This window comes from Haliotis asinina, chromosome 9, assembly GCF_037392515.1.
Source record: "Haliotis asinina isolate JCU_RB_2024 chromosome 9, JCU_Hal_asi_v2, whole genome shotgun sequence".
Lineage (NCBI taxonomy): Eukaryota > Metazoa > Mollusca > Gastropoda > Lepetellida > Haliotidae > Haliotis > Haliotis asinina.
Genome location: NC_090288.1, coordinates 33,902,333 through 33,919,495, shown reverse-complemented (window position 1 = coordinate 33,919,495; position 17,163 = coordinate 33,902,333). Strand labels below are relative to the sequence as shown.

General features: G+C 42.1%; 2 protein-coding genes across 2 annotated transcripts; one reads left to right on the top strand and one right to left on the bottom strand.

The window, feature by feature from the left end:
* The first annotated feature begins 2,082 nt into the window (after positions 1-2,082).
* On the top strand, positions 2,083-10,476 carry LOC137296219 (uncharacterized). The gene is made up of 3 exons (XM_067827958.1): positions 2,083-2,156; positions 5,908-7,871; positions 8,792-10,476. The coding sequence occupies exons 2-3, from the start codon at positions 5,909-5,911 to the stop codon at positions 8,974-8,976; spliced, it is 2,148 nt and encodes a 715-aa protein (XP_067684059.1). The 5' UTR covers positions 2,083-2,156; position 5,908; the 3' UTR covers positions 8,977-10,476.
* Positions 10,477-13,538: 3,062 nt separating this feature from the next.
* On the bottom strand, positions 13,539-16,483 carry LOC137297217 (uncharacterized). The gene is made up of 2 exons (XM_067829230.1): positions 14,518-16,483; positions 13,539-13,753 (listed from the first exon to the last, which is right to left on the bottom strand). Exons 1-2 carry the CDS (start codon positions 16,481-16,483, stop codon positions 13,539-13,541), a joined length of 2,181 nt encoding a protein of 726 aa, XP_067685331.1.
* Between the last annotated feature and the right edge of the window lie 680 nt (positions 16,484-17,163).

The following is a 17,163-nucleotide window of genomic DNA, read 5'->3' as shown; positions in this document are numbered from 1 at the left end:
CCTGTATTATGTAATGCTTTAGTCTCATTCATGGCCTCCGTAAAATTTTGAAAAAGGTTTTATGGCGACATATTATAGCTATTTCGATTTGATCCATACGTTCCCGATGTTTAAATGAACAACTGATTGACGAGCCTTGCATGTATTTATGACTAGTGCTATGCACCTGCGGGACAGAATATGCTAGCCATTTCGCGAACACCATCTGTCATATGTATTTCAAAGTGAATCATGACACGTGCTCATGACGTAATTGGATGTGTAAATTCTACTCTGTTTTCAGCAGAGATTTCAGAGGACGGGGCACGGGTTTTTTTGTCGCTTTTATTCGCAGAAACAGCTTGAAACCCCCAAACCGGCATAACTTCTTTTGAAGTCATCATACCCGTTGGTTTATTGATATTTAACAATGGCAGCCTGGTATATGGACCACTGGGTTTGGGCGCATATACAACGAAAAGACACAACGGACTGCGGGTCATGCTATACTTCAATTCATCGGCGGTGGCCGTTATAGGCGTGATCAAATGTGTCAGCCATACCTGGCGATAACCTCCCAACCGTGTCACACTCCCAAACAATTTTGCTGGGCGAATTTGTTAGACATTCCCGTCCAGAGATAGTTTATGCATTGTGTACTGTCCATCCTTATGACACGATACAGAAATACTGTGTATATCTGCAGACTAATCTTGATCACTAATTCCTGCCCCGGGGCTGTCTGGGGTTTCACATTTTTGTACTGAATTCCATTACGACGATACTCACAAGCAAAGTATTGCGCACTTGAACATGAATGTAGCTTACAGTGAAACCATTCGTGGGGAACGTACTAAGATAATTTTATGCACTCCAAACCTGGAATTGTATCTCTTACGATACAGTTACGTCAGACATTAAATAGGGTAGTATATACATGTAGCTGCACCCCTTCTGAAGGATAACACAATCTATAACGGCAATGGTAAGTCCACACATACATATTATACGGTCATATCTGATAACACATGACCATATAACCATATATGATAAGGTATGGTATTCCACTTTGGACAGGGAAAATGTGATAGCACAAAAGAGGGCGATATGTGATTTATTTATTTATTTATTTATTTATTTATTTATTTATTTATTTATTTATTTATTTATTTATTTATTTAGGGGGGTAAGGGGGTGACTTCAGCGTGACGAGCGAACGCTATAATCGCAGCCATGTGTGCGCGTGCGTGCGTGCGTATGTGCGTATGTGCGTGTGTGTGTTAGGACTAGTATCAGATTCCATGATCCTATAGCTGTAATATTGCTGAAAGTTCCCTTACACAATGAACAAAGCCAAGGCAAGATATGTGGCACGGCTAGCGGAGAAGACCAAGACCTCAGTGCCGATAACATTATCTAACGACCCGTGTTCCTTCCTCACTGGGTCAAACCCCGTACTGGTACCCATCGTGACGTCTGGGCTGTCAGCATGTATCTGTGTTGATGGACTCTTCTACTTTGTCTGAGACCTTAAAGAATGAATTAGAAAATGAATCAAATTCCGGTCCAGAATGATTTGGCAAATATAGCTGCATTTACCGAGCCTCTTATATGCTTATTGTTCACTGTGCAGACTGTACCCATTGACCCGTCATCTAATACTCTGGGAAATGGCGATCAGACAGACGAAATTTGGAATAACATCAGAATATGCTCAGTGGTGTCAACAAGTTATTTAACCAGATTCCTTTTTGTGCAGCTGACCTGGTTTCGTTGGCGTTTTATAACTGGACATTCAGGGTTGAAAGGTCAGGTTTGCTTTTGTTCGCGGCCATTGGACAGTGACGTTCTTGCTTTTATAAAAGTTGTTTATCCCAGTTGGCACTGACGAAATGTATCAAAACATATTTAAAAAGAAAAATCTTACAACTCATTTGTATCATCAGCCATAGTAGACGTGACCATAACAGAACGGTTTCTATGACTATGTGACATATTTAATTAATATGACTTGAGATGCTAGTCTTGGGTTTGTTTATCGTATAACTGCCGTGGTGCTTTTGAGACGGTCCCTTACCTCCAGGATATTTCGTTTTCAACAAGAAACAGGTTCTCGTCTGAGAGGTTGTCAGTCGAGTCCCGTCTTCCCGCTGAACAGACACCGCTGTCAATCACAGGTAAGTGTGTTACCTATAGACTATCAATACGAGGACTAATCAACACATTTATCCTGTTCATGTTTGTGATATGTAAACAGAGATTATTTCAGCTTAAAAGTTAGATCATGTCGTTATGACAAACCTCCTCGCCATCTGGCTACAATAATGAGTATTGCCTCATAAAACGCAGCCCTCATAAATGTCAGTAGGATATTTAACATCAACGGTCGTTTGGTCAAGGCTAGAGGGTGGACCTGACTTCTGTAAAGAATTAAAGGCTGTAAATGTAAAGTCTTAGAGAAAAGTAGATTTTGTCCAAAGTGTTAACACTTCCTGTTTCAAAGCTATTAAAATCAGATAATAGAATCAGAGCTTTGCCTAGAATGTGTAATCAAAGATTTGACATATATTTGACCACTTTCTAATGGCGTTTTGTATTCATAGTATTCATTCATCGTCTCTGTATTGTCTTTGTTGTTTCAATCAGCGTTAGTACCAGCATATCCTGTTAAAGTCACAAATACCATCAGGGTGAGATCGTGTATGTTGTGACCATAATATTATATCTAGTCTGAACAAAGTATCTATTTATATACCACGTTTTCACCTCTGTCGTGTATTCATTCACTCATAAGGTCATCAGCAGTTGCTTGAGTCAGTAATTATAAAGCAGAAGAATGTATTTATGTAATTTCTGAATACAAACGTTAAACTAAACAAACTACGTATTTTAGATATGCCCGTGGGTTGTGTAAGTCCGTCACGGAATGTCCGTGGACGGAAATAGAGGCTATATCTGGAAGTATCGCCAACTGTCGATGTACTGTTAGCATCAGCGTGAATGGATTTCCCGATATGAGAATCTTGTATGGTAAGTGAGGGAGTTTATAGTTTTACGCCGCTTTTAGCAATATTCCAGCAATAACACGGCGGGGGACACCTGGAATGGGCTTCACACATTGTACACATTTGAGAAATCGAACTCGGGTCTTCGGTGAGACGCGCGGACGCCTTAGCCACTTTGCGCCGCGAATAGCTGCATTCGTTAAGCAATATTCACTCACTCACTTTAACCACTAGACTACCCCACCACCTAGAATATTTATAGTGTCAGCCCACTGAAATATCATACTGCAGATTAACATGAATATAAGAACAAGTGTAGTGTGTCTTTTTTAAATTAGACCAGTTATCCCCAATAATTTTATTTTTCTAGTTACCTGAAAGGGTCTATTTCCACGTGTGCCCTCAAGGTTGGAATACGGTTTCGAACTGATGGATTTTCTGCCTATTAGCCACATAACCTACGGAATATGATACCGGTATATGCAACTATGGGCCTCGTGTCTTCCGTGTGTGGTCACAAACGAAATATTACCATGTATTTAGAGTGGTGTTTGAATAAACGGAATAACTGCATTTAATATGATCTGTTACACAGGTTTAATTGACAGAAATAAAAAATGCCATTTTAGTAGCGTATGAAAAAGTGATCCAAATTTCGGAATTCAACATGTTTTTATACGTGACGAAGTGGCATTTGGAGTCTGGGTCATACAATCCAGTGATGGACAAAATCGGTATAGCACATAGATCGGTCATCATGATGTCATCCAACTTACTGCTTATAATTACTAGGAAATCATTCAGCGCAGGGGTCATCGTACTTTAACTGTAGTGGTTCAGGAAGAAATTGTACTTTATTACACTATACAGAGGGGTAGGGCAAACTCTATGTCTTGTCAATGATGCGAAATTTATACTTACCAACGATAACTCGAAGTCAGAAGACAAAGTTCACAACCAAAAAATGAATAAAATAAAAGATAAGTTTAAAAAACAAAACAAAAAGCAAACAAACAATCAATCCCACCTCCCGACAATTAACAATTCTCGTTCAGGTCTAACTGATGTGTTCTATTGGCGTGTTTAAAAGTTTCTGTCAGTGATGTTAGCTGAGTAGGAGACTGTACGAGCCAATGAGACGCAACATGTAAGTCTGTTCACTGTACGAGACTGTACGAGGCAATGAGACACAACATGGAAGTCTGTTGCCAAGGATACGTATGATAACGGCTGTTCAGACTAGAAGCCCAGTGATCACCATCATCAAAGATCAGTTTACGCAATTCGTGACCAACTCGTGCTGTTTCGGGACAAGCCGAAAACAGACTCTTGCCGCTCCGGAAATATCTCTTACTTGTGAACTCATTCAAACAAGAACGACAACTCTATCGCTGCTGAGTTCCGACAGTAATAAATATTACTGAAGCCCTCGATGGTTCTGCTGTTGTGACATTTTGGAATGTTTTAAACAATTATAGTAATGACGATGATCAGTTGAAAACATATCCTAAGGCAGTTATTACCAGCTTCTCACGTATTTCCAAATGCATCTTTCTAAATGCATGGTAAAAATTGGAAATAGGTTGGGTTTTTTCATGAACAGGCAGTTCGACTAACATTTTATTTCAGCAGTTTTAAGTCCCAAAATACAGTTACAATAATCTCAAATTCCTTCAAATTCCAAAAATGATTCAGCGTATGAGATGTCACCTCAACCTGCATCTATACCCCTGCTGCCATGACCCCGCTCAGTATTTAATATTAAAAGTGATGAGTGAGTTATGAATATACTCTTTTGAAACTCGTAGCAATGGCAATGTCGGAAAGCGCACATAAAATCTCGGAAGGCTCAATTGTAATTGTGGTAGCCTTTACTTGAACAAACGCAAGTATTTGAATCTCTCACCGTTCATGCCGTTTCACGAAACCTTAATTCTTATAAACTAGGTAAATCAAATAACTTTGAGTGAAATCAATTTGCCATATCATTTATGTTGTTAATATAAGGATATGTGGGGCGCAGTGGGCTAGCGAGCTAAGGCTACTGTTTGACAGGTATGAGATTAGACGACCTGAAAAACTACCCCAATTTGCACATATGGGAACGCCCTCCTGTACATTCCTTTTGAAACAAGGTTGTCTACATATTGAATAGTTCTATTTCCTCCTGCTAATCGTGTCGATATGGTATTTTGTTAAATCGCTCTACGATACACGTGCTTAACAGTAGCGCTATTGATTTCACGCCACGGTCAGCATGTATTGCACGTGCTTAATCGCCAATCTCTCTGTAGCAACCAAGTGTATTCGTCCAGATTACTTGCCCCGCCTGCTTGTCACAAACGCGTTCACTGCGCTGGCTCATCTAATACTTGTCAAGCAGTAGTGATCCATCGAAATCGTCGAAATCATATTACCTATTGAGTATTGTTCTCGACGACGGGCGTGAAAAATTGAAGCACTGTTTTGATATTGACAGTTAGACCATCAAATCAAAGCAAACGTAATGTCATTTAGAAAATGGTCAAATATATCATATCTTATATTTGGAATTAGAATTTTTAGTACAGATTTTAGAACTGTTTGGGTTGAGTCCCATCCGCGATTCGGCAGGCAGGCACCTAATCGTCAGCACAAAAGTTCAGCGATCTAACCTACACAGCCACCGAGGACAGATGACCGGTAGGTTAGATCATATACAGTGTAATCGTCTGACCAGTGGGCACGGTTTCCTTGGTCTAAGCGACGAGTGCGCAGTGTATTTAGAAAGTGGTCAAATGTCACGTATGTAGGCATCTATATGGGGCTCACCAGTAAGATGTATGACAGAATTTGTATAATTGACTTAGTCTTGTTTGGTATTCTCCTTTTGCACTTAGTTATCTCATTAGCTTTCTCACTGAACATCCTTTATCTGTTTCAGGATGTGGTGGCTCCGAGCAGTGTCATGCCTTCTCCTGTCAATCATCTCAGCGAGGGGCGTGGCCTCAGAATGTACTATGGCAGATGAAGAGTGCGAGTTCTTTCTAACCGTTGACCAACGTATGACAATGATAAAGGGCTCGGAGGCCGTGTTCCCCGAGGGAGGGAAGCTGTACAAGTACAACGTCGTCAATACATCAGCTGCTGCACCAGAATCACCACTTGGGGTCATCCAGGCCGACGGCTACGAAACACAGCGAGTTGTCACGGTGGCCAATGGTACCATGCCCGGACCTGCTATCGAGGTATATGAAGGACAAACTGTTGTCGTCCATGTCAAGAATCACCTCCACAACGAGGCATTATCAATCCACTGGCACGGTCTTCACCAACAAGGTACACCACATATGGACGGTGTGGCCTTCATAACTCAGTGCCCTATACTTCCGGGTCAGTCGTTCACCTACAAGTTCAAGGCCAAACCCAAGGGCACGTTCTGGTATCATTCACACTTAGGAAACCAGCGGACCATGGGCCTTCATGGTGCACTGATCATCAGGGAGAAGAAACCACTGCCAATGGAGGAAATGATAATGGTGCTTCAAGACTGGAACCACGAAGATTCGATGACAGTCCTTCTGAAAATGATGTACGGGTCATTTGAAAACAGACAAAAGGTTCCAACAACGGATTCTCTCGACGGCTCACATTTTAGCCGATATGCAATGTTGAGCGGGTTGATTAATGGAAAGGGTCGACTCTATGACAAAGACGGAAAGCATAATGGTGCCCCGCTCACTACCTTCGATGTAAAACCAAACATGCAGTACAGGTTCCGGGTGATCGCCGCTGGAAACCTCTACCCGTTCCGGGTGTCCGTGCACGGTCATGAAATGACAGTCGTAGCGTCTGACGGGTATGACCTCCGTCCTGAAATCGCTGAGTCCTTCGTCATCAACCCCGGCGAGAGGATCGACTTCATCATCAACACCACCAACACTGTGGACAACTACTGGATTATAGCGCAGACTCTCGAGGAAGGCGTGGACCACAAAGCCGAAGCTATTCTCAGATACGAAGGCGCTTCTGAAACAGAACCAACTAGTTTCAGAAGGACATGCTCGGCTTCCAATCCGTGTCGTGTCATTAACTGCCCTTTCACATACTACCCCCTACCACACACAGAGTGCCTCCGGTTTGATCAGCTTAAATCTTTAGCAGATGATCCCGCTCCACCAGTAATAGCTGGGAAGTTTAAGGAACATTTCTTCAACTACGCCTTCCCTGGTCTGACAGTGTATCCTGGTCAGGTCAACGGCCGGGCGTTCACAATGCCAACTGTTTCTGCTCTAACCCAGCCAGATGAGATAAGTACAACCTGTGACAAAGCGGACTGTGGCGACGAAAAGACATGCCACTGCACCTACAAGGTGGATCTGACATATGGGGATACTGTTCAGATGGTCCTCCTCAACATGGGCAACGGGAAGGGTTGGTCTCATCCAGTTCATCTTCATGGACATTCCTTCTACGTGTTAAAGATGGGCTATGCGCAATACAACACCTCCACTGGGAAGATCATAGGCGATAACATGGATATTGATTGTCACAACATCAGCCACAACTTCTGCAATTCGGCAACGTGGGCAAACGCGTCGTGGATAGGGGATAACATACCAGGTCTGGAGCTAAAGAATCCCCCGCGGAAGGATACAATTATTGTTCCAACTGGTGGTTATGCGGTTGTGAGAATCCGCGCTGACAACCCTGGCTTGTGGTTCATGCATTGTCACATTGAGTTGCACAGTGCTGACGGAATGGCGATGATGATCAATGAAGCTCAGGACATGCATCCTGCTCCGCCGGATGACTTCCCCAAATGCGGGAATTTCGGCCCTAAAATTACGTACAACAAACACAATAAACAAGACGAAACAGAGAAAGTAAACAAGGGAGAAAATAAAAGTAAGCATTTAAATTTTTTATACTATATGAAAGGAATAATTAGATGAAAATGTACAAGTACGTGTAGTTTCTTTAGAAAAAGTATCATCGCAAATTACTCCTCCTTTGAGTGGAGTTTTAGAAGTTGGGCGGTACAATGTCGACCAAACTTACGGGTGACCACATTATGATTTCGTAAGTGCGACCTTTTCAGACAGATTCTTGTACAATGATGTACCACCATGACGCGTTCTGTGTTTCAGTGATGTACCAGTATTACATGTTCTGTGTTTCAGTGATGTACCAGTATTACATGTTCTGTGTTTCAGTGATGTACCAGTATTACATGTTCTGTGTTTCAGTGATGTACCAGTATTACATGTTCTGTGTTTCAGTGATGTACCAGTATTACATGTTCTGTGTTTCAGTGATGTACCAGTATTACATGTTCTGTGTTTCAGTATGATATGTTCTGTGTTTCAGTGTGATATGTTCTGTGTTTCGGTGTGATATGTTCTGTGTTTCGGTGTGATATGTTCTGTGTTTCAGTGTGATATGTTCTGTGTTTCAGTGTGATATGTTCTGTGTTTCGGTGTGATATGTTCTGTGTTTCAGTGTGATATGTTCTGTGTTTCAGTATGACGTGTTCTGTGTTTCAGTGGTGTATCAACTTGACGTGTCCTGTGTTTCAGTCTGACGTGTTCTGTGTTTCAGTATGACATGTTCTGTTTCAGTATGATATGTTCTGTTTCAGTATGATATGTTCTGTGTTTCAGTGGTGTATCAGCATGACATGTTTTGTGTTTCAGTATGACGTGTTTTGTGTTTCAGTACGACGTGTTCTGTGTTACAGTGGTGTTCCGGCATGACGTGTTCTGTATTTCAGCATAACGTGTTCCGTGTTTCAGTGATGGTTCGGCATGACGTGTTCTGTGTTTCAGTGATGGTTCGGCATGACGTGTTCTGGACCGTGGTCGGTTGTCTGATCGGGATCTGCGCCCTCCAGTTCCTCATCTTGCTGTGTATGTGCTGTCGGCGATGTGAGGGGTCTGGGCGGGAGAAATACTCCATGGAATCAACATATAACCCAAACCCACAGGAAAACAAAGGATTCCAAAAGTATTAGAAGCGAACGTCAAGAATTCAGGAATTGGCAATATTCACAAAATCACCTGGCCATGTTCCCTTCTAACGCAGTTTAGCCAAAAATAGAACATAAAGTACGGACTGCTTTGTTCATATCGTAATGATCCGGAGTAGAGGGAACTTTACCTCTCTTTTGGTTTTATCACGTGTCCTAACTTAAACTGAAGAAACACTGAGTCAGGGATATCCTGAGTATGTACTGTATAAAATACTAGTATCCATATTACGTCTGCATGCACTTTTCAAATTACATTTGATTGAAAATTTTTGTAAATGGAGGGGGAAAATCATAATACCTATCTACTGGTATCACTGACATCATTCGTAAACTGAATACATTTGTTGTCTTCAGAAGGGATATTCAGTTTTAAGAGAGGTTCTTTCAAATTTCAAATACATCAAACACAGTCTCTGTATACCTTCTTTTGCCCCCGGTCTGTCGGGGACAGTGCAGTTTCGTTAGTCAGGTTAGTTGGTCATTGACTTAAAACAAGGAATTTGTGTTCAGTGTGAGAATAATCAAAACAATGTTATGTGAGAATGCCCAGATTACAGGTTTTGTTTGGCTAGTGGAACGAAATGTTTTTCTTTCAAACACACAATTAATTCAAGGAGACCACCGTTCCCCTGTATAGAAATATTTCACGGCAGTACCCTATAGCTGAATTGATATTTAGCGAATTTCATAGTTAATTAAGAATATATATGATCGTTTTTGAGGTGCTGTCGATATTAGCTATACACTTAGTCTAATATACATTAACAAAAGTAATAGCCATTTGTCGTAGGTTTTACGTGTTGTTTTGGAGAGTGCTGATTTTAAAGTGTGTATTTTTCATATTGTTCTGTGTACCAGCATGCGTTGTTATCTGTTTCAGGTTTGCTCTTTATAGTTTTAGATTTACACGTGCCTTAGTCCATATGTATGAGAATCAAGACAAGTACATATAGATGGTACACTGTAAGTTGTTCACTGGTCTCGAGGGGACCATGGGTTGATGTACCCTCGATGTGCCCTCGTCTCGCTGAAGCCCAAGGTTCGATTCCGCACATGGGTACAATTTATGAAGGCCATTTCTGGTGTTCCCCGTTGTGATATTACTGGTATATTGCTAAGGTGGCATAAACCCATGCTCTTTCACTCACTGTAATATTCTGATGTGAACCTATGCAGACCTAGCGCTATCAATGTTGCATCCCAGTCAACGGTTGCTTAGTGGTCCAATCGTGCCAGGAATCTGTCATCATAGGTACGGATCTGATTCTACAGGATTTTGTTTGTAAATTTTGTCACCACCATACCATGATTGACATCTAAGACCTGAATCATTTAACACATCTTGGGTCTAACTGAAATTGACTTTGCGAAATACTGTTTAAAGCGTCGTCATAGTAGACTCATTCACTAACTCGCCACATCATATATCGCTGGATGTTTAGATTTATGTTTACACTAATAAAGCTATAGTTTTATAATAAACAGTATTTGGTTTTGGTTTCGACAGAAACATTGTCTCTCGTTCGTCTTCAGCGCGACTGAAACTTAAACCTTTCCTCTCTGTCAGATGTGTGGTCCTTTAAAACGTTTCGTCAGTTCTTCACTGAACTTATCTGAGGAACTTAAACTCGCATTAGGTGATTTGTTTTCATTTTACATGAAAATAACAAAGCACTTCTTCGTTCACTGGACTCGTAATGCCGCCGGCCATTAACGAATGTTCTAAACTTTCACACTATTCCTCCTCCACCTAGAGACAGGCAAATTGACACTTACCTCCACATTCACGAATGTGCCATTTCCCAAAGTCTTCAGTTGGAGTAAGTCTTTATATTATAGAAGACAAAGCAGGCAGAACCACAGCTCTCTGTTGCTTACGACTTCAAGAATAATCGAATGAAACGCATTCATCCTACCGGGTACCCATTTAACGCTTGCTGATCAGATGTCTACAGTGGAAGAGAGGTAATGGGATATAGACTATAGTGTTGCCCAGGGTGCCCTATCTCGTTTATACAGCAGGAAAGGTTTAAGACGCACTCTAATCAAGGACAAACGTCGCAGCTAACTTTGTAAAGATTGAAGACGCATTATCAGTCAAAACAACCTTGGCGATAACAATGTATTATGTCGAGTGATAACCTCCGTTTGGTTCAAAAGGGGGCCGATGTTTTGCAGTCTAACTCGAAAACTAATAAACACATAATACTCAATGAAACACTGTTCATAACTGAAACTTAAGACCAACTCTGTGATTTTTTGTGCAGAATTAATGTCTTAAAATTAAAAAAAACCCTGTTAAACACCGTAATATTAAAATTTGGACATTATTTGTTACGAGGTAGGAGTTCAAACAGAGTAAGAGCAAGGTGGAAACGAAGCACAAGTACCGACAAACTTATTGATTCATTAACCCGTGCTGTGCCGTCTCCACCATTTCTCGCACATCTAGTTGTTACGCTATTTGAACTCCTCCATTGTAACAAATGGTGAACTGCGTCAAAATTGTAATGATAGTTTGTTTTCATAGTTAGGACATTTATTCTGCAAAAACGTCACAGACTTGGCATGATGCTTTGATCATGATCAACATGTCATAGATTATAGCATGTTTGTTTGTTCATCGATCCGCTTTTCAACCAAACGGACTATGGTTCATCTGAATGTGTGGCGTGTCATCAGTCTGATGAAGCGTACGTAAACCAATATGGGAGACAGATGATAGGATGAGTGATTTTGTGTTATAACGACTTATAGCATTCTGGCACTCGGGGTATTGATACGATTAAACACATGAGTGTAAAACTGTATCATAAAGACGATCAATCTGGTTATTTATCACTGAATGTACCGCGACTCGCTGACACATTAATACTTTAAATGCCGACTTTTCAAGTGCTCATCATGCGCAACGCGCGAAATTCACTTCCACCGATTTACCCACCTAAACTTGAAAGTAAGGAGAGAACTATGTCATATTTACATCTGTGCATAACGATTCAGACTGACAGAAGGTCCCTACAAGGTGTATGACAGAGGGATAATGGATGGTCAAGTTTTCTTTCATGTCGAGCAAATTTTATGATAGACATGCTGGAAACAGCTGAAACATTGGTGCCTCAGTGACTGAAACTGTTGTCCGATCATATGCTTCCCTACTTTCAATTTAACACACGTTCTCGAATGTTTACAGGTGAATGCTTCACTTATATTATTATTGTATATGTCTATGGCTGGGGCAGGATATGACTGGTATTATCACTATTTCACATGGCTTCATATCTCATAGTGTCAGTCACTGGATCTATGTCGTTGTCACCTCTCATGACGAGCATTGCATGCTGGGATCAAACTAAGATACGAAAAACTGGTTGATCGATTGATTGATTGATTGATTGATTGATTGATGGATTGAGTTTAGTATAATGCCGCATTCCGCAATATTCCAGCTGTATGGCACCGGTCTGTAAATATTTGAGTCTGGACCAGACAATCCAGTGGTCAACGACATGAGCATCGATCTACGCAGTGAAGAGACGATCACATGTGTCAACCAAGTCAGCAAGCCTGACCACCCGATCCCGTTCGTTGCCTCTTACGAAAAGAATGCGTTACTGAAGATCGGTCCTCACCCGGATCTTCACGGGTGTATACCCGTCAAAAACTCCTTTCAAGTCAAAAGTCCCGTCAAGCCCTTCCTTGAACTTCATATTGCTGAGTGCGGCGTAAAAGTAAACACACTCACTCACTTACTCGTTGAACTTCAGGATCGGAACCTATTCACAGAAGGGACACAACCCTTTTCACGTCGTTGGGTCTCGGGCTAACCACACCCATAGATAACAACGCTGCCATGGCAATAATTGAGATGGTCCATGGAAGAAATAAAAACAGGAATCATGCGCACTGCAAAATTTATTTTATGAGATTCGTTTTTATACAGTTGAATCAAGTAATGACCAGTTAACACTTTTCCAAGAATATTTCTTAGCGGTCAGATTCTGGCGCATTTTCTTACATGAATAATATTGTAGGCGAAAACTGTGTGTCCCTGCACATGGGAACTGTGGGTCGTAACATTGGTACCTTGATATAGTGCATGAACTAATCTGGCAAATGATGCAATGGCACTGACAGGCAGGTCCAGTTGTGAGAACGTTACGCCGAGAGCTGGGCCACCTGGGCAAAATGTTGCACTGACCCAGTCAGGCTGGCTTCGCTGTTGTTACATGGGCAAGGAACAGATGAGGAAATGCTGCAGTGATCCAGTCATATCTCATCGTTTGTATGTCACTGGGCTCAGCCAGGGAATGGTTGAACTACAGGCACGGACTTTAATTCGATGGTAACACAACCTTCATACACAGTACAGCTAGTTGATCGACTCCCGCCTAACCCATACGAACATTTTATTTAGGTATTCTGTGACTAATTTAATTGATTTTCAAGATATGATTACGAAAATTATAAAAATCGAAAGAGATATTAAACGTTTTCAGTTAATTCAGCGTAGCGTAAATATTCATTCAACATTGCATAAATATTTACATTCTGTCAATATAGTGTTTACCCTTCTGGTCCCCCTCAACATTTTCAAAAGCATGGTTGATTTTCGGGTCAGGTGTATTCTGTATGTTGGATGTCTTCCGGTTAGATCCTTGCGGCCGGCAGCATAGGTACACCAGAATGGCGAACTGTATGGCACACACCCCGATCAGACAACCGGCCATGATCCAGAACACGTCATGGTGATACACCACTGAAACACAGAACACGTCATACTGGTACAACCACTGAAGCACAGAACACGTCATACTGGTACAACCACTGAAACACAGAACACGTCATACTGGTACAACCACTGAAACACAGAACACGTCATACTGGTACAACCACTGAAGCACAGAACACGTCATACTGGTACAACCACTGAAACACAGAACACGTCATACTGGTACAACCACTGAAACACAGAACACGTCATACTGGTACAACCACTGAAACACAGAACACGTCATACTGGTACAACCACTGAAACACAGAACACGTCATACTGGTAAAACCACTGAAACACAGAACACGTCATACTGGTACAACCACTGAAGCACAGAACACGTCATAGTGGTACAACCACTGAAACACAGAACACGTCATACTGGTACAACCACTGAAGCACAGAACACGTCATACTGGTACAACCACTGAAACACAGAACACGTCATACTGGTACAACCACTGAAGCACAGAACACGTCATACTGGTACACCATTGCAAACAAATTACGTAATGGCGGTCCCCGCTGAAGACCAGAACACCGGAATGGTCGCTATACTTATCACTGAGATGTAATTAAGGTCGCATTTACTAAGTGCCAATATTCTGAATTCCGTACTGTAAACTATAAACACTATTCTGCAAAAAACAATGCTTGGTAGCCCGACACGTTTTGTGTTTGGACTAATACCAAACGAAGGTCCAGAGCCTTTCAGATTTAGATTTAAAAGGACAGTGATCTGAACTTACATTCTTTGGGTTTAGTCGTTTCAGTATCGTTCCTTTTGTCTGGTCCGCTGGGTTTCGTCTGGTATTTCACTTCCGGACCAAATCCCGAGCACCGAGGCCATTTTTCTGGCGGAGCAGGATGCTTGTCCTGAGCTTCATTGATCATCATCGCCATCCCATCAGCGTTGTGCATCTCAATGTGACAATGCATGAACCACAGGCCAGGGTTGTCAGCGCGGATTCTCACAACCACGTAACCACCAGTTGGTACTATAATGGTATCCTTCCGCGGGGGATTCTTCAGCTCCAGACCCGGAATGTTATCCCCCGTCCATGACGAGTTTGCAAATCTTGCTGCATTACAAAATGGATCACCGTTACAGTTTATATCCGGATTGCTTCGCTCGACTTGATAATTGGAACTATTTTGTGTGGCATAGCCCATCTTGAGCACGTAGAAGGAATGGCCGTGGAGGTGAACAGGATGAGACCAACCCTTGCCGTTGCCCATGTTGAGGAACACAAGCTGAACAGAGTCTCCGTACGTGAGGTTAAGTGTGTACGTACAATGGCATGTCTTGTTGAACCCACAGTCTTCTCTATTGCATGACGTATCAACCTCATTCATCTGGGACAGAGCTGAGACGGCAGGCATCTTGAATTTATGTCCATTCACTTGACCTGGAAAATGACCATAGCCAGGAAAGGCAAAGTTGAGGAAGTGTTCTTTGAACTTTCCAGGAGTAACCGGAGGCGCTGGATCATCATCAGGCAAAGACTTGAGCTCGTCGAACCTCACTGTTTTAGTGTTGCTTATAGGGAAGTAGGTGAAGGGGCTGTTGACAACTCGACATGGGAGTGTCGCAGTGCATGTTCTTCTTGATGAAGTTGGCTCTGCATCAGGCGCTCCTTCGTATCTGAGAATAGCTTCAGCTTTGTGATCAACCCCTTTTTCGATGCTTTGTGCCATAATCCAGTAGTTGTCCACAACTTTGTCTGTGTTGATGATGAAGTCAATCCTCTCGCCGGGGTTGATGATGAAGGATTCTGCGATTTCTGGACTCAGATCATACCCGTCGGACGCCACGATTATGAGATCATGACCGTGTACGGACACACGGAACGGGTAGAGATGGCCCGCGCCGATCACCCGGAACCTGTACTGTGTATTGGGCCGTACACTGAAAACAGTTAGAGGTGCGCCATTATGTCTATTATTTTTATCGTAGAGACGACCCTTACCGTTAATAAGAGCACTTGTCATGAAAAACCTGCTGAAGTGGGAGCCATCGAGAGCATCCGTTGTTGGAAGTTCTTTTCGGTCTTCAAATCCCCCATGAACTGACTTTAAGTGTATCAAATTTGAGTCATCGTGGTTCCAGTCTTGTAGCACTATTATCATTTCTTCCATCGCCAGTGGCTTCTTCTCCCTGATGATCAGAGCACCCATAAGTCCGTTGGTCCGCTGGTTTCCTAAGTGTGAATGATACCAGAACGTGCCCTTCGGTTTGGCCTTGAACTTGTAGGTGAACGACTGACCCGGAAGTATAGGGCACTGAGTTATGAAGGCCACACCGTCCATGTGTGGTGTACCTTGTTGGTGAAGACCGTGCCAGTGGATTGATAAAGCCTCATTGTGGAGGTGATTCTTGACATGGACGACAACAGTTTGTCCTTCATATACCTCGATAGCAGGTCCGGGCATGGAGCCATTGGCCACCGTGACAACTCGCTGTGTTTCATAGCCGTCGGCCTGCACTATTCCTTCCGGTTCCAAAGGGGTTGCCGCCGACGTGTTTGTGACGTCATACTTGTACAACTTGCGGTCAGAAGGGTAAACTGCCATGCTACCTTTCATCATGGTTAGGCGATGCTCAATGGTGAGGTAAAATACGCACTCGTCATCTGTCATCAGACACTCTGAGACCACGCCCCTTGTTGAGATGATTGACAGCAGGAGACAGATGACTGCTCGGACATACCTCATCCTGAAAAACAGAGAAATAAATATTGGTACAGTATATAGGTATATATATATAGGTAAATATGTCAATACTGACTATGATGAACTATATCACGTGAATGAACTAAACGATGAAAGTCTTGACGATACACAGTAATGCACTTCATGAATTTATACATAGATAAATCTTTGTATAAAACACACGGCAAAGGGCACTTCGAATCTACTTACAATGCATGTATTTGCCATTCTCTTGATGAAAAAATATGATTTGGATGAATGCGTCGTTTTCCAATGTATAGATTTCCGATTCTCCTGTCTACAACTTCCCATGGACTGATGTAAACAGTAATGAACACAGCAATAGTAGAGCTGACAGGTGTTGATGAAATCTGGTGAAATATCGGGGGATATACAGTGTATCAATGTGCAAACCCTCATTACCGGCAGTGTAGACAGATGTAGCGCTTCAGGTTCAAATATGTAGACTTTTAAATATTTACCAGATTGCATAGAAGCTCACAGACTGGCGTTCTGATTCTAACGATTTTGGATTAACATAAAGAATTTATCATGGGCGTTTATTTGGAGTTGTTAACAAATCCACCATTGATCAGCGACACTCGGTCAAGCCACTGATATTTTAGTTTCCTCTATGTTACCTCTGATTGGCTATTTCAGATCTTATAGAAATGACACTTCGG